We start from the raw sequence: 21,721 nt of genomic DNA on the forward strand, positions 1-21,721 counted from the left end.
AAAAGTAAGAACAAAGAAACACTTTAGACTCATCTATACACCTTCTCCTGAAGTTCATGACCCACCTTTTTGGGGCAGACACTTTGACGTGTCTCACTCAGGTCTCCTCCTACTCGGTGGCGGTTTGACCCCCTGATCCTCACAGACAAAGTATTCAGAGAGGTCAGACCACAGAAGGCGCTCTGCACACTGAAATGATGAAGGCTTTTCACTGGATCCTCCTGTACTGCGCTGCACCCCTGCTGTCTGATGTACAGGCCACATACCACCTCATGGCAGGGGATCCCGAGCTAATGGCTGCTCAGAGTTACGCTCAAACCAGAAATAACGTGCGCCCACCGCTCAGGACCCTGAATCCAGCAAGTAAGTCTTTCATTTTTAGTATTCTGGTTTTACACAAAAGTCTAGCAGTGGTGGAATAGGTAGGCTAGGAAAAGAAATAAAGCAGCTTAAAAACATTTAAAATATCAGAGCAGAGGAACTAGAATTTGACTCCCAAGTTTATTGCAGTAGACATGGTACAAGATACTTGAGTGAGCATACTTTGTCCACCACTCCTTTCTAGCAGTATTATTTTGCTTTTTTCCACAAAAAATTAATGCACATTTTTTGTAGTAAAAACCATTTATTTTTAATATTACAGATATTTCATTCATAAAAATTCATTCTAACAAATTTTACACTCTTCTCAAACACATCATGCATGAATTCTCAGATCTTGGCCGGGGGTTTCACAAGCTCTGTCCAGACTATAGTAGAAGCTTGTCTGAAACAGCCCGGATGGCTAAATGCATATACTAATAATTTGTCTGTGATCCTAAGTAAACAAAAGAGATTATTGCACAGTATATTTTACTTACTGCACAATGTCAACTTACACAACTTTCCTGTTTACCTGCTACCAACCTACTAATGTTCTCATCACTTTTCCTTTCTGGTGGCCTCGTAGTTCACAGAAGTGACTACACGTATAGAGGAAGGTATCACTACCACTACCAGCCACCAAGGATCCCTCCACCGGTAGTGTATCACCCCATTCCTCTATCTCCACCAGTGACTTACCACAGACCCCCAGTCCCCATATCACCTTTTCACCACACATTCAAAGGCCCAGGTGTGCCACATATGCATCACATACACAAAGCTCTCTCACCACCACTGGTTCGTCATCCCCAACATGGGATCAAAGACCCGTTCCCTTACAAAGTGAAAGGTCTCTGCCCCTCACCTGTGGTACGCCCTCCAACTGAACCAGAACCGACAATTCTACCAACCCTGCCAGCGAGTACAGTGGCACCGGTGACCGCCGTGATGCCAGTGTTGGTGACCACTGTGCCGCCAGGGAAGACCACCACTCCTGTGACGCTACCGGTCAGTACCCAAAGCGGCTTCATCACCACCGTCAGTCCTGTGCCGACAGGTAGAATATTACCAGTCAGGTTTGCTTTCCAAACCAACCAATGCTCTTTTTTCAGGTCAGATATTTTAGTTCACTTTCATCAGTGATGTTTATGTAAAGAGGTAAACACTCCAGAAATGATCTAGTTTAATGTATGTGTGTTAAACCGGACTGGCAGGGATTCTAACTGCCATTGACATGCCATTTTTCCATGTAGGGCATAGGGCATCCTTTTCATTCAGGAAAATGACATGAAAGGATAAAGCATGTCTCTGATGGACTGTTGAATCCCTGAAATGATGCATAGTATGTCAAATAGCATACAGTATCATTTTAGAGGAACCACCGCGGCGATCCTCAATTGTTTCATTGAGTGCATCCCAAAGTATTCTTTCTTCTTTTGTGGATGAATAACTACATAATGACCTCAGAGAAAGTACAAATGTTTGTCTGAATAATGAACTGGATTTTTTTTGTATTAAATCAATTTAATCCTGCCATGGTTTGATCACAGAGACAGACTCTCAGTGCAGAAGCCGTTCCCTGGACCTGGTCTTCATCATTGACAGCTCTCGCAGCGTGCGTCGAGGAGAGTTTGAGAAGGTTAAAATCTTTCTGGCCAACATGGTCGACACCCTCGAAGTGAGCTCAGATTCCACCAGGGTGGCTGTGGTCAACTACGCCAGCACGGTCAAGACAGAGTTCCTGCTCAAAGACTATTTTAGCAAACTAGACTTGAAGAAAGCCATCTCCCGCATTGAGCCCTTGGCGACTGGCACCATGACCGGCCTCGCCATCAAAACTGCAGTGAATGAAGCTTTCACCGAGCAGTCTGGAGCCCGGCCTCGTTCTAGGAATATCTCCAAGGTGGCCATCATCGTGACAGACGGGAGACCTCAAGACCAGGTGGAAGAAGTGTCTGCTGCAGCCCGGGGAAAAGGTATCGAGATCTACGCTGTCGGGGTGGACCGTGCGGACATGCGATCCCTGCAGCTGATGGCCAGCACCCCTCTGGAGGACCACGTCTTCTACGTGGAGACCTACGGCGTCATCGAGAAGCTCACGTCCAAGTTCAGAGAGACCCTGTGCGGTAGGACAAAGAGGGCCTGCAAGACCTTTTTCCATCATTAAGTCTGGTTCTAATTCCTCAGTAAGGGGCACCTACAGTCCACAAGGGGGAGGCTTTTGTGGGTCATTGACAGTTATTGGTAAAAATATGAAAAAAGTATTAGAACAGATGGTCTCAGCCCCCGTATGGACTGCAGATGTTGGCTCTAGAACGTGCTTGTAGTCGCCAATTTAAACCCACGGAAAGTCTTAAGAGCAAAAAGTTTATATGGTGATCATAGATTGATTATTTTTGCAATCAAAGCGTCCTGATTCTCTGAATTTTTCCTTAGTCTGTGTTAAAAATAATTCAAACGTAGAGTAAAACCTCTCTACAAAACTTTTAAACATTTGGAAAACTGATTAGAAAGCATTCAGATGCACATAACATGATAAGTGAAATCCATCAATATGAGCTGATTTTATTCTTTTTGAAACATCAGCTTGAATAATAGAAACATCGAATTTTCAAAGTAAATTTATCAGACACAATGATCAACAATCAGAAACAGTTTGCTAACTTGTGTGACTGCTCTTCAATTATGTTCGTGTACTAAAAGACAGATGTTGAAGTTGAAGGTTTGAAATGGATGTTTTGCTGTATTGTTTCTCCATATGTGTGAATTTGTGTGCGTCTGTTCGTTAATTGTCCAAACTGATGTGCTGTATTATGTTACCTCAGTTGTCCAACACACAGCAGTTCACAGATGCGGTGAAGGTGTTTCCTCCATATGTGTGGTCAACTACAAATATCTTCGAAAAGTTTCCAGTCATACTTTTTTAACTTGTGCATGCAGAAAAAAAATCGTAAAATTCCAAAATGTGAAGTAAAAAATAGCTTCTGTCTTTTTTAGCATAGTCTTACGTTTCACAAGCTACCCATCTACTGTGCTGTATGCTTGCACGCAAAAAACTGTACCCATGCTGCCATCCCTTAATCCTGGCTTATTCTAGGTGTGGACCCCTGCTCCATGGGACACGACTGCGAACACATTTGTGTCAACAGCAACGCCTCGTATTACTGCAAGTGCCGGAAAGGTTATATCTTGAATGCGGACAAGAAAACATGTTCCCTGAAACGTAAGAACATACTGTGTGGATTCCTGCAGCTCTTTGGTGTCATACTAATGCTGCTCAACAGTTTAAAGACACGTGTAGATACCCAGCTTGGATTCTGATCAGGGCTTCATAACACTGCAAAAATCCTGAATCTGTAGCAGATGGTTTTGTTTTTTTGGACAGTTTACATGAAATTTGTACTTTTCTGCTTTAAAAATCTGTTTCAATTCATTTGAGCTTTGTTTTGTTCTCCATCAGCAGTCTAGTGGGGGAAAGTGGCGTGGGTGGTGCTCTGTGTGCTTTTTCACTCTCTGCGTGATCTGTTACCCTGATGTGAAATTTGCTTTCTCCCGGCAAAGAGGTGAAAGTCGAGGTGGTGGAGGATCCCTGCAAATGCGAGGCTAGACTGGCTTTCCAGAAGCAGACGCAGGCAGCCATCCAACAGCTCACAGCCAAGCATATCCAGTCTGTTGTTTCAGATGGACGACAGTTTATTATGAACAGTCTCTGCAGCTGACAGCTGATGGTTTCTTTGTGTTATTATTGTTACTGATATTATTGCTCCATTGTATAATTGTCAAATAAAAGTCCTTGACTCCTCAAACTTGCTGACGTGACTGGGAGAATAGAGCGTCTTGAGAACATGGTGGGCCGTGCCTGAAGCTTTGCACGTAAGTAAGAGTCAGCGGCTTTTTCCTCCATGATTGGTAGTAAAAGGTTCCCACCCACTGGGAGCAATCTGACCTCCTGATTATTTATTTTCCGCAGAGCCAGATGACTTTTGTTGCTCCCACAGACTACTGCATCATGGGGAGGAACTTCCTGTGATCCACTCTAACTTCAACCACAGACTGAGAGAAGCTATGACTCACAAATCAACCCCCCAGGTTACTGACTGCTAAGCAACAATGTCTACAAATAAACTTTATTTTAACTTTTTATTGATGATTTTTTCCCCCAAATCTACTGTAAATGTTACTTAAACTAAACCCCCAGGAGCATATTAAAATATATAGTAATCTAACATGTCTTTAATCTTTTTTTTTCTATTTTGTATAAATGAATATTGTATATATTAGCCTCATGCTGAGTTACACGTAGCCTTAATAAATGTGCAACTTGAATTCAACTAAAAATACAGAATAATGAATATTTTTACATTTATCAGGTGGTGACACAAACATGTATCATACCATATATATAGTAAAAAATTCCATTAAAATTTAATCTCATATTTGCATATTTGTTGTTGTATTATTTTTGAAATAATATTACATGGTGCACTCTAAAAAATACATATTTAAAAAAAATACAATTACTCTCTAAAGATGTAATAGCGTTATAGTAAATTCTTTAAGTAATAAAATTCTAGCTGATTAACTGAAAGATGGCATTTATTTTTGTGCAAATATTTAGGATTATAACTCTGCATTCGAGAGTTATTACAGTTTTTGTATTATTATTTTTTGCTTAGTTTAATTGTATTTACTTTTCAGTGTATGTTCCCTTGTTTAACCGAAGCTTTTATAGTTTGGAAATGATTAGTTTCATTGGTTTTAATGTTAGTTTTAGTCTTTTGTAGATGGAATATGCTAGATGTAGGAAAACGAATACAAATGTTACAAAAAAAAACAACAGAATTTCTGTGAAAGCAGGTATCTTTCATTAAACATGTCTGTTTAAACCTCACTGCTCACTGCTTATCCAAAAAGATTACTGTAAATGAAGCCTGACACTCAATGATTTTTCAAGTTTAAATAAAATTAAAATTAAAAGTATCAAACTGTCTCGGTAACTCTTCTAAAATTCATTCCAAGTCCTCTCAATGAACATCTATCTCCAGAAACTTGAAGGTATTTGGGAAAACATGTCTGCAGCTACAAAAGAGTCATTGCCTCTCTCTTACATAACTGTACATTTTTATGGCATACACGTATTTCTATGTCAACTTAGAAAGGCAAATATGAAGGTAAAGCTCTAACATTTCTGTTTACAGTGTGCTGTAACACCATTTGGCTTCACAGAACAGTAAAGATGTGTGGGGTCAGGGGGAAATCAGTTTTTAAACCTCTATTTTTTTCACTCAGAAACAGCTTTGATAGTAACACAACATAAAGCACGATTAAAGTCTACAGTTTACTTCTCTGACTGCTCTGAGCTGAAAACCTTCTGGTTTTGTACCCTGCTATCTTTTACGCTTTGGCTGGTGCCAGAAAAACAACAGACAGAGGTCACCGTGTCACCTCTGGAATGACTTGGCAGCACTGACAACAGAGCTTCTCTGTCTGCGCTGTCTGTGTGAGTCAACATGCCAACGTTTACATCAGTTCTGCTCTGGATCCTCTCCCTCCTTCCTTTTTGCAGACAGCTGTTTTAGGTTTGTTTGCTATTTCAGTTCATAGTTACGACACACACACACACACACGCGCGCGCAGACACAGAGAGGTGAGCCCACCAGTGTTTCGGGGGGAAAAAGATGAATGGGACTCACATGCCACCGAGAAGTGGAAAAGACACTACAACGAATGTCTCTTCAGGAGGTTTAAATAGCAGAATCTTCTGCTTACATTCATTCATTACTCTGTTACTTTAACAGCTGTAGATATCCTCATTGAAATGCTTTTCTCTTGTCTCATTATAATAAATCATTTACCGTTTCTGACAAGTGTTAAGCTGGGGATGGTTTAAAGTAACCATATGTGCTCGTCAGAGGTGCAAAGCAGTGAACTTCCTGCTAGGTTTTTATTTGGGGAAGAGAAGTGTGAGGCCACTCTCATATCTACACACTAAATATTAAACAGCTTAGTATAAAACCTGGAAACAGGAAGAGAAGTGAAAATGACCATAATTTTCATGACCAAAAAAATTTGCCATCTGTCTCAGGCTCCAGAAATCAAATCAGCCTCATAGAATATTTCTTATAATCACTAATCCAGACAATAACTGTTTTGTTATTAGAGCAATAAAAAAAATGGACTTTGACATGTGTAACAGCCAAATCTCATGATAAACAGTCTGTTCTGTAATTGCGATCGATGTATCTGAATGTATCACAGTGCAGACTGAGAGTTTTACATCAGTTGCACTTCACGTGAGCTCCACATTGTCAGTGTTTTTCATCAGACAATTTATTTTTAATCTACATTTGTACATCATGTTTTTGTTGTATGATGTGCGCACAGAAAGGTTCATTTTTATGTTGTTCCTGGTTCTGTCAATTCACAGTGATCTTGGATGTTTTGTGTTAATTCTCTCAGCAAACAGCAACATTTTGGGTGATGAGACTCGGCGGTGCTGAGATTTCTGAACATTATGTTTTCTTCATGATATCGGTGTCAAAATAAAACAGTTAAATCTTACACAAAGCTGACTTCCTCCTCTTGGATTCCTGTCATGTAATAATTTACAGTCACACTGATGTAAAAATTTGTATATTATATCCGTTTTCTCAGTAGTGTCAACAGACAGTGGCCTACATGCCCTTCCTCTGGTCAAAACGGTCTCTGTTTGATCCGTTTCAACTCGTCCACACAGTCTAGAGATAAATGGGCTGTAAAAGGGAAGTGCACAGCCTCTGAATGACCTTTAGCTCTTAGGGTGCATTTTTTTTCAGCAGGACAGTTGACTTCTTCACCCTGGACATTCTTCCCTACAGAATTCCCTTGTTGTTGTTCACCGCAGTGAGAGTTCCCATTGTCTTGTTACTGGTGTTTGGGGTGATTAATAAGCAGGTTTTTTTTCTTTAAAATATGAAAAAACTTCTTTAAAGATATGAAGCCTCTTGTTGGGTTTCCTACTCAGATGCACCGGCCCAGGTCGGAGACGGAGCAGGTCAAAGCCCCCGTGTCGCTCAGTAGTGGGATCGCGCCCGTGAGTAGACGTTGTAGTGCAGCCTGAGCAATACAGCGAGACCCAATCTTTATACACACACACATCCATATACCTGTCTCTGCATCACGCAGCAGCCTCATCAACCCTTACTTGTCTTTTTAATTGACGTTAAACACGCTCACAAACCTGCTGCTCTGCTTGTCCTACACCACCTCCACCTGCAGGACAGCCGCAAATACATCCTCCATCCTAAACACTTCTGATGCCCAGCAGGTGGAGACAAACTCAAACTAGGAAATTCATGCAGGTACCCTTTGGGTTTAATATTTGCGTCTTATGATCACAGCTTTGACTGTCATGTAAAAGGCTTTTCATAAGTGAACTGTCCATAGCGGACAAGTCTGCACATTTAGACATTTACACAGTTACTGCGTGACTTCAGTACAGGCATGAGTCAGGATTTCGGGGCAAAGTAAATGTTTTCTTTCATCTGCACATCAGCTGCGAAACAGTCTAAATAATTGCAACTCCCCCAAGAATGCAGAGATGACAGCTATATTTAAAACCAAAACTTTTTCTGCTGGGTATTTATCCAGCTAATTCTAACATAACAAGGAAGCATCATTTATTTTTAGACATAGGGCTGCTGATGGCCAAGAGAGTAATTGCAATTGCTTGGAAAGAGGTGGATAGAGCAGGGACAGGTAAATGAATTTCAGAATTAAAATCAACTCTGCCCTTAGAAAAGATCACCTACACAATCAGTGAATTTCCATCATGAAAAGCTTCAAATGAAGATGCTGTGGTTTGTTAAGCTGTACTTTACTAAAACGACTGAATGAAGCTCAGACTGCATCAAACGAAAGTGATTTCCACGTGTTCTTTATTGGGCTGTAAGCATTAAAGTTGAAATGGATCCAGTTGAATATGTCTGTGAAGGTTCTCAGTCATCCAGGTCATCGTAGTCTAAGGAGCTTGGAAAGAAAAGCGTCTGGACTTCTTAAAGTTGCTTGAAGACGTTTCACCTCTCATCCGAGAAGCTTCTTCAGTTCTAAGGTCAAATGGCCGAGAGTCCCAGATTTAAACCCAGTGGGAGTATCCCCCCAAAGAGGGACAAAGGACCCCCTGGTGATCCTCTAATCACATGAGCCAAGGTGTGAAAGCGGGTGTGGGACCTAATCAGCCAGGGTTTCGGGTGAGCTCATTGTTAAACCTGGCCCCACCCTATCATGTGAATTCCTGAGGTCAGATGGCCCAGAATGTGAGTGGGCGTTAAGGCGTCTGGGAAGGGATCTCAAAACTGGATTATAGATGGCAGACAATTGGTGTCGTAAACCACCGCCTCTGTTCAAAGATGGTCGCTCACAGTGGACATAGATGGCCTCTTTCACTCCTCTTTCAAACCATCTGTCCTCTCTGTCTCTGTTTGTTCACATTTTGGACAGAGAGGACAGATGGTTTGAAAGAGGAGTGAAAGAGGCCATCTATGTCCACTGTGAGCGACCATCTTTGAACAGAGGCGGTGGTTTACGACACCAATTGTCTGCCATCTATAATCCAGTTTTGAGATCCCTTCCCAGACGCCTTAACGCCCACTCACATTCTGGGCCATCTGACCTCAGGAATTCACATGATAGGGTGGGGCCAGGTTTAACAATGAGCTCACCCGAAACCCTGGCTGATTAGGTCCCACACCCGCTTTCACACCTTGGCTCATGTGATTAGAGGATCACCAGGGGGTCCTTTGTCCCTCTTTGGGGGGATACTCCCACTGGGTTTAAATCTGGGACTCTCGGCCATTTGACCTTAGAACTGAAGAAGCTTCTCGGATGAGAGGTGAAACGTCTTCAAGCAACTTTAAGAAGTCCAGACGCTTTTCTTTCCAAGCTCCTTAGATCCAGTTGAATGTTTCCGAGCTCTAATGTGCAGCTATCACTTAAAAAATGAACAGCAGAACTTAGAACGCACTAAGTGATAATGAAATATTTCACTGCAACTTAAATGTTTATTTTACTGCTTTGTGCGATAAATTACTAGATTAGCTGTGTTACAGCTTGGCTGATGATGGGCACGAGCCTGGTGTGATGATATCACCTCAGGCATAGTTAAAAGCCCCGTGAATGAGGCTGCAGCTCCACAAATGTAACAATTTATGATTATTATCTAACAGTATCGAGAAAATTCCTGTCAGCTCAGTCAAATGTATTTAAAACAAGAAGTATCATAAGGTGAGGTTTTTGATAACTTCAGTCAGTTCTTTTTCCTTCTTATGAGCTAGACCTCTGTTTCATTAATCATAAGGTATTTCTTTCATTTTATTCCCTTATGTATTTATTTATAACATTTTTTGCTCTTTGCCTTTAAAATAGTTTGCAATGACTTATTAATCATAATGTGTCTTATTTTGTTTTTCATCTTAGTACAGTATCCCCCAATTTTTTTTTCTGGGTCGACTCTGGTATCGTGTCGCCAGGTTGCGTGAATGTGGTAGTCGCTCCGCCTCCGCAGTGGTTCCATGGTGTAATGGTTAGCACTCTGGACTCTGAATCCAGCGATCCGAGTTCAAATCTCGGTGGGACCTGGTTTTTAATACACTGATTGGGATGTGAAACAGTAGCGTGTCTTCTCTGGGACACCAAAACTGTGCTACAATTGTGTTTTCAGTGAGAGGTGTAAAACATCAAGCAGCAAACCTTGACCTCTCCCTTTACAAACACTTGTCAATCCCTATGTGGTACTAAAGAGCTGTCTGAAATTCAGTTGCACACCACATACTTTTACACAGTGGGGTCGCCGAGTGCTGAGGTGCGCTTGTGCGTAAAAGTCACAAACACTCCCCTGACTCACTAACTGCACAGCTGACTTCAAAGTCAGCACAGAAAGTGGGTGCCGTATGTGTTTCCATGGCTGAACAGCTGCTATATGTGTTATGTGGAGTATAACATGTGTGTCTTCCAAAGTATCTAAACTTGTAACCTCCACAAAATCAGCACGCGGACGTCAGAATGGCCGAGCGGTCTAAGGCGCTGCGTTCAGGTCGCAGTCTCCTCTGGAGGCGTGGGTTCGAATCCCACTTCTGACACTGAAGCTTTGCTCTTCTTGATATTGTGACAACATGCACTTGAAATTTGGGTTGACCACGAGGTCTCTCAGAGCCTTGTGGATTTTATAATCATGTACACTCTAACAACATTCTAGATAATTCTAATACAAGCTGATTACTGGTGCACAACTAAATGTGCGAATCTTTGAATGTGCTCACACTCATGTGCTAAAAACCTGATTTTGTGGAGTCAAGACTTTCAGCACGTTGAAACAATCTTTCTTATTTACTCCAATTATCCCAAAACAAGGACTGGTCCCATTCCATGTCATGGCATGAAAATATGAGAGGCTGTCATCAATTCAATCACATACATAAATTGTAAACACTCAGTAAAAATCCTTCAACATTTTTCTTGTATTTCTGACAGTGTAAACACAAAACAATAATATACAAACACACACATACGTTGTGTTTCGGCTTATTAAAAAGGCCATGTCATGTTTTGCTTGGTCAAAAAACAACAACAAAAAGAAAACAAACTTTTTATTACTGGGCTGACTTCCTAATTTTGAAATGATTAGTTGTTATTGTTTTTTTTTTTGTTTTTTTTTTTTGTTTTTTTTACAGCATTTCATCTTGGCTGATGAAGGGCACGAACCTGATGAGCTCACATGAATGAAAATAAAACTTTCTGTGAACGTAGCTGCTTCTCGCCGGGTGCGGTAGCGCGTGCCTGTAATCCAAGCTACTGGGAGGCTGAGGTTGGAGGATCGTCTGAGCTCAGGAGCTCTGAGCTGCAGCAGGCTATGTCGATCAGGTGTCCGCACTAAGTTCAGCATCCATATGGTGATCAAGGGAGAGCCCGGGACCACCAGGTCGTCTAAGGAGATTATATAGATATAATCAACACTGATTGCATCATTTACTTTTTAAATCAAATCTTAGTCAAGTCTGACACCTGCTGTTAGAAAAAGAAAGCACAGTTTGGTTTTCACTCACATGGTGTTTTGTCTTATGTAACATCCATCCATTTTCTGTAACATATCCAATTTAGGGTCACATTAGGGCTTGAGCCTATCCCAGCTGACATCACGGAAGAGGCGGGGTGTATCTAGGACAGGTTTCAAATCTATCGCAGAGCTAATACATAGAGACAGACAACCATTCACACCTACAGTCAATTTAGACATACCAATAAAATCTAACGTGCATGTTTTTGGACTGTGTGAGAAAGCCAGAGTTCCTGTAGAGAAGTCATGGAGACACAGAGAACATGGAAACTCCACACAGCCAGCTGGTGGATTCAAACCCAGGACCTTCTTGTTATTAGGCGATGGTGCAGGTAGATAGTTTGCCCACCTTTTTTCTTTCTATTTTGTCATTTTAAAATCTGAAACAAAAAGATGCTTTACATAGTTTAAGACAGACTATTTAAAAGATACTTTAGGTTAAATATATATATACATATATGAGGCTCTTTTACTGTACCCCTAAGAGGCACAGTAAAACAATAAGAAGATAATCTCTCTTCCACAAATGTGTGTACACATGAAAAATCAAGAAAAACAGAGAAAGCTGGGAGATGCTTGATGTAGTTTAGTAGTTATTATGAGCAAAGAAAATAATATAGGAAAGGTGCATTTTTACAACAACTAAATGAAGAAAATGGGAGAGAGAGGAGAACAGATGGAGAAAGGTTAGTAAGGAGGGGGTGAGGGCATCTATGAAGAGGATGTAAAGGGGAAAGGCAGGTGGTCCTGATGGCACACCTGTGGATTTTTAACAGGTTGTTTACTGCAATTATTGGGAGCGATCGGATGCCTGAGGAATGAGGAAGGTGTACTGGTACCAGTTTTCAAGAACAGGGATGATGTGTTGAGCTGTAGTAACTACAGAGGGATAAATGAGCCATATCATGAAGACATGGCAAAGTATTATTAAAGGTATGTTAAGAGGACAGGTGACAATCAGTGAGCAGCAGTATGGTTTCAGATGCAACGTTTGCTTTGAGAATGTGATGGAGACATACAGAGAAGGTGCTTCACTGTGGCTTTGTGGCTCTAAAGAAAGCATGTCATGGGGCGCCAAGAGATGAGCTGCGGTAATAGATGAGGAATTCAGGAGTGACGGATAAGTATGTCAGAGTGGCACAGGACATGTATGAGGACAGCGAGACTGTGGTGGGGTGTGCAGTAGGACAGACGGGTTCAAGGTGGGGGCGGGATTACATGAGGAGATGCTCTGAGAAGCTTCCGAAAGTGGTGATGGACAGGCTGACAGATGAGGTCAGGCAGGAGTTTCTGTGGACTATGCTGTTTGCAGATGACAGATCTGTAGTGAGAGTAGGGGGAGAGAAGAGGAATGAAAGTCAGGCAGAAGACCTGTTTGTGAATGAGAGAGTAGAGACAGCGAAAGTAAATGAGTTTCAGTACCTTGGATCAACCGTCCAAAGCAATGGTTAGTGCACAAGACAGACAAAGTTGATGGTTTGGACATGTATAGAAGATAGAGATTAGATGAAGGATGTTGGCTATATAAGGAGCTGCCAGGCAGGAGGGAAAGAGGAAGACCATAGAGAATGGTGCTTCGCAAGTATTCAAAACAATACAAACTAATTTTTTTCTTTTTTCTTTTTCTTTTTTTTTAAATTTTTTTTACTAATAAAGGTTTTAAAACTTTATTCGTGATTAGTACCATGAACCCTCACTGATCTACGCCGACATGTGAACCACGCTATGATTGGACAGTTTGTAGCGCAACGTCACATCCGCAGGTGAAAAACAAGAAAACCTTTCGCACACATGGAGGAGAATAATTCCCAGATACTCGAAAATGCCCACGCTGAGTTTAAAAGGGAGAATTTTAAAATGGCAGAGGAGCTGTACACAAAGTTTATCTCTTCCTGCTTACAGTCCAGGTATCGTCATTTTATTCTGGAGACGCTAAAGGCTAGCTGTTGTCGTTTATGACATGGTGGTGTTACGACACATTCTGTTACACATTAAATTTTGTGACCCGTTGTCGCTAACTGCTAGCTAATTTCAGTTCCCTTCCTCTCACTCATGTTCACATTTAACTGTAGCCATGATTTTAAAAGGGAGTTTTAACTGTGTTATATTTGAACAGGGACTGTGAAGCAAGCAGTTTAGCAACTGCTTATAACAATCGCGGGCAGATAAAGTACCTCCGGGTGGATTTTCGTGAAGCGGTGGATGACTACACCTCTGCGATACAAGCTGACAGCCAGTTTGAAGTGCCTTTCTACAACAGAGGACTAATTCATTATAGATTAGGTAAGAAGAAGCAGCAATTAAGCGACAGACAGCTCGCAGCGGCAAGCCAGTTCACATCAATAGCCAAAAACCCCACCTGAACCATTACCTTCAAAATAAATGTCTTTTTCTCCGCTTCGTTTTTATTAACCTCTGTAGGTCCTATTTGAAAACAGTCCACTAAAATGTAAATAAGAATAAAAAATGAATAATGACAGAAGTAATTCACCTATTGTATACCATATAAAGAAATATAAGCGCACACTGTGTATTTATACAAGGTGTGTGAGGTCAACATATGGGATGAACATCTCCATTATAGCAGACTTGCCTGTGTTTCCTCATAATCATCATCTGAAACACAAATGACACTATGTCTATTAGAAGAATGACATTACTCCTTCCAATCGCGTTGAAAAGGTGTTTTAAACTATTTTGGCTAGACAGTATTTATGATACAAGTGCAAGTCAGGTTTTTAGATCCAATCATAGCACAGAAACAGCTGTTATTAAAGACTCACAGAGAGTTTTGTGTTTCAGGTAGTACATTTAGATCTGCAAAAATAAAAGCTCGGAGGTTCCTCCGTTCTTGGTCCATTATTCTGACATGCTCCTGCTTGGTGCTATCATGAAGGATCATTATATATCCTATCACTCTTATGCATATGATACACAGCTGTACCTACCTATTTATCACCCTTTTCTCTGAAACACTTTGAAAAAGACAGGAGCCATGTCATCATTTTGATCTCTGTTTCGATCGTTAATTAGCATAATCTGCCTTCTACGGTGTAAATATATATCAATAGTTAGAAAAATATCATCTCAAACTTACTCTTAGAAATGGGTCCATGCATTCATATCGAGGAAGTTAGACTACTATAACGCTCTATTTGCAGGATTATCCAAATCGTTAGTAGGACAACATAAACTCATTCAGAATCTGGCAGCCAGAACCCTTACACGTATACACAAATGTTAACATATTGTCACAAAATGTGACTTAAAAAGAGATGTGATGATCTGTGGATGACTTCAACTCCACTGAAAACTAAAGATGATTACAAGAAAGCACAAACACAGCAAAGACAAAAGACATAATATATAAGAATAAATGCAAGACAGTAGAAACAGTAAAGGCTTCTGAAATCAACTATTATTCTGTAACTGTTTGGTGCTTTCTTTTCTACAACACTAGATGGAGCTGTGTATTTGCAGTCAAACTTTCCACAACCCTTGTGCTTTTACTGCCCAACAACTGCTGACTCTTTAAAATCCAGCCTAGAAGTGTATTATAAAAGATACCCTTAAATTTAATATGTATTTACAATTTTTATTATCTTACAGGCTTTTTTGACGATGCCAAGAGCGATTTCCAGCAGGCATTAAAGCTCAACCCGGATTTTGAAGATGCCAAAGTAAGCCTTCGGCAGACACTTCTGGACCAGGAGCACAAGATAAACAGGGGATACTGACAGCTTCTGAACCTACGTGTCATGTGGTTCTGATAACAAAATGTACACCAGTGCACTTAATATCAATAATTGTCCAACTGTTTTTATTCGCTTGTCATTTTTTTGTTTTTAAATATAAAGTGATTTGCACAAACAAAGACAGAGCTGAAAATCAGAGGATAATTGATCAGATGAAGCAGACGTCCCACTGGATCAGGGGCCACAGTTGATGGATTTTTATTAAGAAGAGCATTAATATTCCTTTTTCGCACCGACTCAAGCTCCTCTCAGTTAGTGAAAAATTGATATCCCTTTATAAAGGGCCGTATAAGACTGTGACTGGACACTGCAGATTTATCGACCCATCAGGTGAAAGCCTGATAAATGTTGGAGCACCCTGTTGAAGTTTTTAGGAGAGGCTTTGTGACTTTAAATGAACCCTAATAAGAAGCTGACATAAAATAATAATGAGGAATGTCTCAGCTGCATAAAGCACACTTTGTGTCCTAAATTGAAGCTCAGACACAGCTTAAGTTTTAATACAACAAGGTGATGTGGTTTTAAAGGAAGGAAGTCAGCAAATATAGAAACAACAAACATACACAGAAGACATTATAAATATAATATAGACAAATGTAAATAGAATCACAAATCAATGACTAATAAATTATTTAATGACACATGTCTGTCTCGCGCTTACTTATTCACACAAATACAGATTTTGTGATGTCCTACGAGAAGCAAAGGCATCATAAGTGGAGCCTCCCCACAGTGAGTGAGGCAGGAAGCATCACTGATGCGTTTCACCTGTGCAGAGGTGATTACCTGCTGTATAAAACAGCTGCTGACGCCTGAGTGAAGCAGTCAGCTCTTTTGTGTCGGAGCTGGTTTGTTGGTGGCAGGTCTTGCTGGGGGTTTCAATGCCAAGCTCTGGTTGTGGTTGGTTTCAGTAATTTTTTTTTTTTGCATGGTTACATTGACTCTGCAACATGTGGCGGCTTAAAAACATGTAAGTTTAAGTTTAGTCTTTAGTTTTCTGATGGTTATTCTAACTTTTCTAAAATGTGCATCTTTTTTTTTCCCCCCCCTTCAAGTTTATTATGGAACTTGGTGGCTGCAGTAATTGTTTTAGGTCAAGCATGGCCAAATACGAAGCTCGCTTCACAGTCAAGTAAGACTAACTCATGTTAAACTACTCCAGATCAAATTAAGTGAGACTACACTACCTGACCATCGTCTTCTTTCACAGGCAGTGGTTTAAAGGCAGACTGTTTAGGAAATCTAATGAGGCTGTCAATGGACGAGGCTCTAGCAGTGGGGAACCAGCTTGTAGTGGAAGCCATCAGTGAGTTAAAGGGCTAATTAGGAACAGGCTGTGTCATTGCTTTGAGAAGTGATCCCTCATGTTTGCATGTCATCTCCAGATGGCACCCAGCGTGTCTTGTTGACACCCAGCCTGGCTGCTCAGTGTGGGTACAGCATGGAGTCTGACCCCTGGGGTAACACAAGAATCTACACGTCTCTGATGGGCTGCTTTGTGGACAACAAGGTATGTTGAGCTGAGGTGGAACTTTTTTCTTTCCAAACTTTACAAATTTAAATATCACCTAGCTTACTTCAACCTTCCATTTAATAGAAACCTTAAAATTTTAGGTCTGCGAGTTTTGCAATTAAATTTGCAAATGAGTACAGGTGATAGTGTACCGGGAACTAACTGCTTAAAAAAACCCTCTTCTCTTATAGGACGATGCAACATTTAAAATTGGCTTGAAACTCCAAATGTACAGCCAGAGACCATCAGATGTGGTAACTCATGATGTGAGTCAGACGTGCAGCTACACTCGCTGGGCCCCTAAAGAGGTTCTCTGTGACAGGAACTACATGGAAGTAGGTTACTTCACACTGCCAGGTTTGCATTAATACTTGTGCCCTTCAAACTCTTCAGTTAGCTTTGTCTTGTCTTCTAGGTGTCAAACTACTTGATGAAAGCTAATCCACAAACTAAGCGGCCGGCTCAGGATCAAAACGTTGATTCCAATCTGCTTGAGGTTCCTAGATTATAGAGTTAAGAAAATTACTAAATGCAGTTGAATGAAGGCTCAAAATGTTCCATTTTGCTGCAGGACTCTGGTGCATCACATGGTATCTGGAAGATGACATTTTTCACCCCTGAACCAGTGGTAATGGTGCTGAGGGAGGCTGAACAAGCTGGCTACAGTGCAATGACTACCTCAACCAGATTGATTATGCGAAGCCCTTACAATACACCAGAGACCTTCTCAGAGGATGTAAGGATTACTTCATAATGGATAATTATTTCTGGTAATTAAAAATGACAGTAAACTCCATATTTTTATTTTTTTCCTTAAGGTGGCTGGAATCCCCATGGAAGTCCTCAAGGTGAGCGTCTACAACAAGGTAGAAAGTGGTCTGGGTATCGTGAACTTGGTAGCAGCTTGTCCCACAGGTGAGCCTCAAACCTTCCTCACAGTAAGCATTAAAGTGCAGAATTGTCAATAAGTTGCTTCCTCTCTTCTAGGGGGCGTCCTCTTCACTGAGAGCGTGATCTCTTGGTACATCCCTCGCCGCATGACCCCTCTAATGGACGGCACATTCAGAATTGTAGAGATGCACATGGGCATCAATGGGCAGAGGCTGGATAGGTCTCAGATGGCTGCGAGAGGGTACACACTATCCACCACAGACTTTCATATTGTTGCCGAGATCCCAGTGGGCTCACCCGATGGTTACTACAAGGTCTGGAAATCTACCTCAACATGCAACTTGTGTATTTGTATGTACGTTTTATTAAAATGCCATAAATAATTGCAGAGTCATGCCCCAGAATACCAGTACCATGTCACCTACACTGTGGAGCCGATGCTCGAGGTACTCTGGAGGGCAGATGGGACCCAAGATGATATAAAATACAAGGTTTTGTTCCCCATTACAACACCTCTGATGCCCAGACCTCCCCATGCGGAAGATTGTAAGTCCCACTTAAAGATAAAGAACTGAAAGTCAAGGTTGCAGAAAAAGCCTAAACGCATGGCTTGTTCCTCAGATACAGTTCCAGAGGACGGTGTGTTTAGCGTCAGGTTGGGGAGCTTCCTTCATGATGTGGAGCTGAAGAACATCACCTTCTTTACTGGTGTTCTCACTGTGGAGGAGAGCAATGCCAGAGGCCTCATTGTCCAGGAGCACATCTACACCAATGGCACCAAGGGCTTCTCTTTACAAGTGGCCTTCGATGCCGATGTCGTCCTGAAGACTGTAGGTGGCCAACTATGGGAAATTGCACTTAATACTGTATTCCAACTGCCAACATGACTTTTTTTTTCCCCCCCCCTTAAGAATCCCGAACCCTTGGTTACAACCTACTCTCTCCCTTTGACCTTTGGGCTGCTCATCCTGCCTGAGGGAACTTCCTTTGCTCATGAGGTGACACTGCAGGCGTCTCTGCAGGATGTTGGTGAGACTTAACTTTTCTAAAATTGAACATTGAAGTTTGAACTCCAGCTGGCTGACTCTTCTTTTCCTTGCAGTGCTGCCTGCACTTACTGGCACCTGTGATCAGAAGCACTTTTACATCAGGGTGAAATATGGCAGTCAAGGCCGTAATTTTGAGACCACGGTTGGACCGCGACGGCTAACCCCCGAACTGGCCAAAGCCTACAAGCTGCAGGAAAACCGCACACACTTGCACCTCAGAGTGCCATACACTGCCCAAGACTCAAACTTTGAGGTATATAATATAACTCTTTGAAAACCTTCCAAGCATGGACAGGAAAGCCCTGTAAATGCCAGTCTCCTCAGGATCAGAATTAAATGTGCTCTGAACATCTTCTTGCAGCTGGTTTCCTCAGTTTCCATCCAAGCCAGACTTGACATTGTGCTCTGGGAACCAAACAATCAGTGGGTGCTTGGTGACCTCTCCCTGGCCTGCAGCTTCCCCTTGATGATGACTAGTAAGACTTAATCACTTAAACTTCTCATTAAAGTAACAAACACAATCATAATAATGTCCACTTTCTTCAGAATGCTATCCTAATGGAACAATAACAGCAGTGGCTGTGAAGCTGGAATCTGTGCCCAGTCTCGTCCCAAGTCAGCTAACTTTGAAGGACCGGTCTTGTAGACCAGTTTTCAGCGACGATCGCTTTGCCCACTTTTCTTTCTCTGCAGATTCATGTGGAACAAGTAGAACAGTACGTTTACAGACCTTTTTCAGTTGAAAGTGCCTTTTGGGAAATGTGTTAATCAACTTGTGTTTTTTTTAAGTTCTTTGACAACTACATGCTTTATCAAAATGAGATCAGCCTGTATCATAAGGTGACAGCGAAAACATCACCTGCTGAATCTGGGTACAGGTAGGTAGACTTGACTAGTGAGTAATCCTGATGAACTGCTGATTCCCAAGTTAATGTGTGTGTGTGTGTGCCCCCATCCTGTTTAGGCAAACCATCTACTGCTACTACATGGTCAACAAAACACAAACTGTTGCGTTCAGTCACAAACCAAGGAGCTCTGATCCTAGAGCAGAAATTGGGACTGGGCTACTAATGGTGCAAATGAGGCAAGCCCAGGGTAAGTCTGACAGTCGGTTTGCTAAAAGGTGGAGAATTTGACATCTGTTCTCTTTAGGTGTATACACTGCCTTAGTGTTCTAATTAAGCTTCTCTTCCAGATGCTGCTTATCAGAGCTTTTACAAAGCTGAAGATTATCCACTGAAGAAATACCTGAGAGACCCCCTGTTTTTTGAGGTGGTGCTGATGCAGTCAACAGACCCCCAGTTGGAGCTCATTGTGGAGAACTGCTGGGCTACTCTTCAAGAAGACAGGACATCTGTACCCCAGTGGGACATCATTGTGAACAGGTGATGACATTAAGTAAATGCCAAAGTGGAATGTCTCCAAGACTTCAACTATGTAGTCCAGCTAACTTTGCTATCGTTAATAGTCTAGAGTGGGTGGTTAATTCACTTGGCGAATGGGTCTTCATGCTACATTTATTAAAAAAAATTTTTTTCCTCACTAGTTGTGAGAATCGTGATGACACCCATGTGACGGTCTTCCATCCAGTTTTGGATAATGTTGCCATGCCATCCCACGTCAAACGCTTCTCTATGAGGATGTTCACCTTCACCAATAACAACGAAGTTCTGAGAGATCAGGTGATTCAGGCAATCTAGTCATAGGGCTGTCTAATGCAATACTCTATCAATGTGTGCTTAACCTTCCAGTCTCCCCACAGATCTATGTGCACTGTGATGCAGTGATTTGTAATACAAATGGCCCACCAGATGGCATCTGCAGAGGCCAGTGTGTGCATCCCACAGGTGCAAAGGGCACTAAATTTCAAGGGCTAAAAGGTGCTAAAAGGGGTACGTGTTAATGGTGTAAGTAAGACTGGGACAAACTTCAAGTTTGAAGTGCAGTTGGTGACTTTTTTCTTCCCCATTTGCAGAGCAAAGAAGTACAGGGTCAACCCACCAATGGCAGCTCTCCTCTGGACCCATCCTACTTTCAAACTGATATTTCAATAAAAAAAAAAAAAATCTTAAGCTATGTGGTGTCTAAGCTTCAATTTGTAAGTTGAAAACTGTTCTGGTTGACATCTTTAACTGGCTATAACAAGGCCTCAAATGTAGCCATATCAGATTACTTAAAATAATGCTGCTTGAATTTGCATAATGCACTTGTCTGAACCCAGTGTTCAGACAAAAGGGCATTGAAATGTGAAGTAAACTGCATGGTATAGAGTCATGGGCTGAGCTTCACATGAAGCATTAGGCTTAAATTACTTGTACAACATTGCAAAACCTTCAAAAGGGTGTGGTAACTGTTTATAAATGCAATACTGTGGCTGGGGTGCTCCATTCACAATCCAGTGTGGCTGAGTCAACTTCATCTTTCTAGCTGACATCTTGCTATTTGCTAAGGGCTCGTAAATGCTGAGTGATTCTTAGTGACTGTGAAAATGGTACTGACTGTGGTTAATGCAGAACAAAGTATTCAAATTAAATAGCTATTCTGGTTCATACATGTAACTTGATACTCTACAAACAATTCTTGCTATGGAAATTTACAGAACTTCTGTAGTTGAGCAAGTTTATCTAACAGACTACTCACAGAATTGCGTCTCATATTTTAGTGACACAATGCATTTGTGCACCTTCATAGCTTTTAGTTTGTCTGTGCAACCAGTGAAACTTCTGTACTTTAAACTAATCACCTGTAAATTATGATGGCAGTTCAGCTACAATTTTGTGGTTCAATAATTTTTCTAGTCTGTTAATCCTATAGTTTTAAGTGGCTTGGAGGGGTAAAAAATATAAGGTAAATCTTTAATCACAGATCTTAATGAAATGAAATTGCTCTTGATATTCACTTGAGAATAATCAACCCTTCAAGGGTTAAAATTGCACCACAAATTTTTATAATCCAGTTTTTGCAAAAGGCAGCTTATGGTTGCCACAGATCAGATATTGTCCTAGCCCTATAATTTATGTAGTCTTGTATAGATGCACCATAAAATCACACCCTCACCCAT

At 41.3% G+C, this 21,721-nt stretch overlaps 3 protein-coding genes and 2 non-coding genes across 6 annotated transcripts; all 5 read left to right on the forward strand.

The window, feature by feature from the left end:
- Nucleotides 1–197: 197 nt before the first annotated feature.
- matn3a (matrilin 3a) lies at nucleotides 198–4,226 on the forward strand. Its single transcript, XM_063496106.1, has 5 exons — nucleotides 198–363; nucleotides 1,914–2,489; nucleotides 3,461–3,586; nucleotides 3,925–4,023; nucleotides 4,171–4,226. The coding sequence occupies exons 1-5, from the start codon at nucleotides 198–200 to the stop codon at nucleotides 4,224–4,226; spliced, it is 1,023 nt and encodes a 340-aa protein (XP_063352176.1).
- Nucleotides 4,227–9,905: 5,679 nt separating this feature from the next.
- Nucleotides 9,906–9,977, forward strand: trnaq-cug (transfer RNA glutamine (anticodon CUG)). The gene has a single exon. It is a non-coding gene; the product is annotated as a tRNA-Gln (tRNA).
- Nucleotides 9,978–10,395: 418 nt separating this feature from the next.
- On the forward strand, nucleotides 10,396–10,478 carry trnal-cag (transfer RNA leucine (anticodon CAG)). The gene has a single exon. It is a non-coding gene; the product is annotated as a tRNA-Leu (tRNA).
- A 2,736-nt stretch (nucleotides 10,479–13,214) lies between these two features.
- ttc32 (tetratricopeptide repeat domain 32) lies at nucleotides 13,215–16,254 on the forward strand. The gene is made up of 3 exons (XM_063496171.1): nucleotides 13,215–13,359; nucleotides 13,569–13,735; nucleotides 15,062–16,254. The coding sequence occupies exons 1-3, from the start codon at nucleotides 13,244–13,246 to the stop codon at nucleotides 15,187–15,189; spliced, it is 411 nt and encodes a 136-aa protein (XP_063352241.1). The 5' UTR covers nucleotides 13,215–13,243; the 3' UTR covers nucleotides 15,190–16,254.
- On the forward strand, nucleotides 15,072–20,732 carry zpax1 (zona pellucida protein AX 1). 2 transcript variants are annotated; one of them, XM_063496168.1, is made up of 21 exons: nucleotides 15,072–15,132; nucleotides 16,263–16,339; nucleotides 16,418–16,513; nucleotides 16,593–16,717; nucleotides 16,912–17,055; nucleotides 17,136–17,216; nucleotides 17,292–17,456; nucleotides 17,539–17,635; nucleotides 17,708–17,925; nucleotides 18,001–18,157; nucleotides 18,233–18,441; nucleotides 18,523–18,640; nucleotides 18,714–18,913; nucleotides 19,022–19,136; nucleotides 19,207–19,376; nucleotides 19,450–19,538; nucleotides 19,625–19,755; nucleotides 19,856–20,045; nucleotides 20,207–20,342; nucleotides 20,423–20,552; nucleotides 20,636–20,732. In XM_063496168.1, the coding sequence occupies exons 1-21, from the start codon at nucleotides 15,125–15,127 to the stop codon at nucleotides 20,701–20,703; spliced, it is 2,724 nt and encodes a 907-aa protein (XP_063352238.1). In that variant the 5' UTR covers nucleotides 15,072–15,124; the 3' UTR covers nucleotides 20,704–20,732. The 2 variants fall into 2 exon arrangements, with proteins under 2 accessions (XP_063352238.1, XP_063352240.1); XM_063496170.1 differs by lacking the exons at nucleotides 16,263–16,339; nucleotides 16,418–16,513 and having other exon boundaries at nucleotides 15,117–15,132.
- The last annotated feature ends 989 nt before the right edge of the window (nucleotides 20,733–21,721 follow it).

Source organism: Pelmatolapia mariae, linkage group LG15 (genome assembly GCF_036321145.2).
Source record: "Pelmatolapia mariae isolate MD_Pm_ZW linkage group LG15, Pm_UMD_F_2, whole genome shotgun sequence".
Lineage (NCBI taxonomy): Eukaryota > Metazoa > Chordata > Actinopteri > Cichliformes > Cichlidae > Pelmatolapia > Pelmatolapia mariae.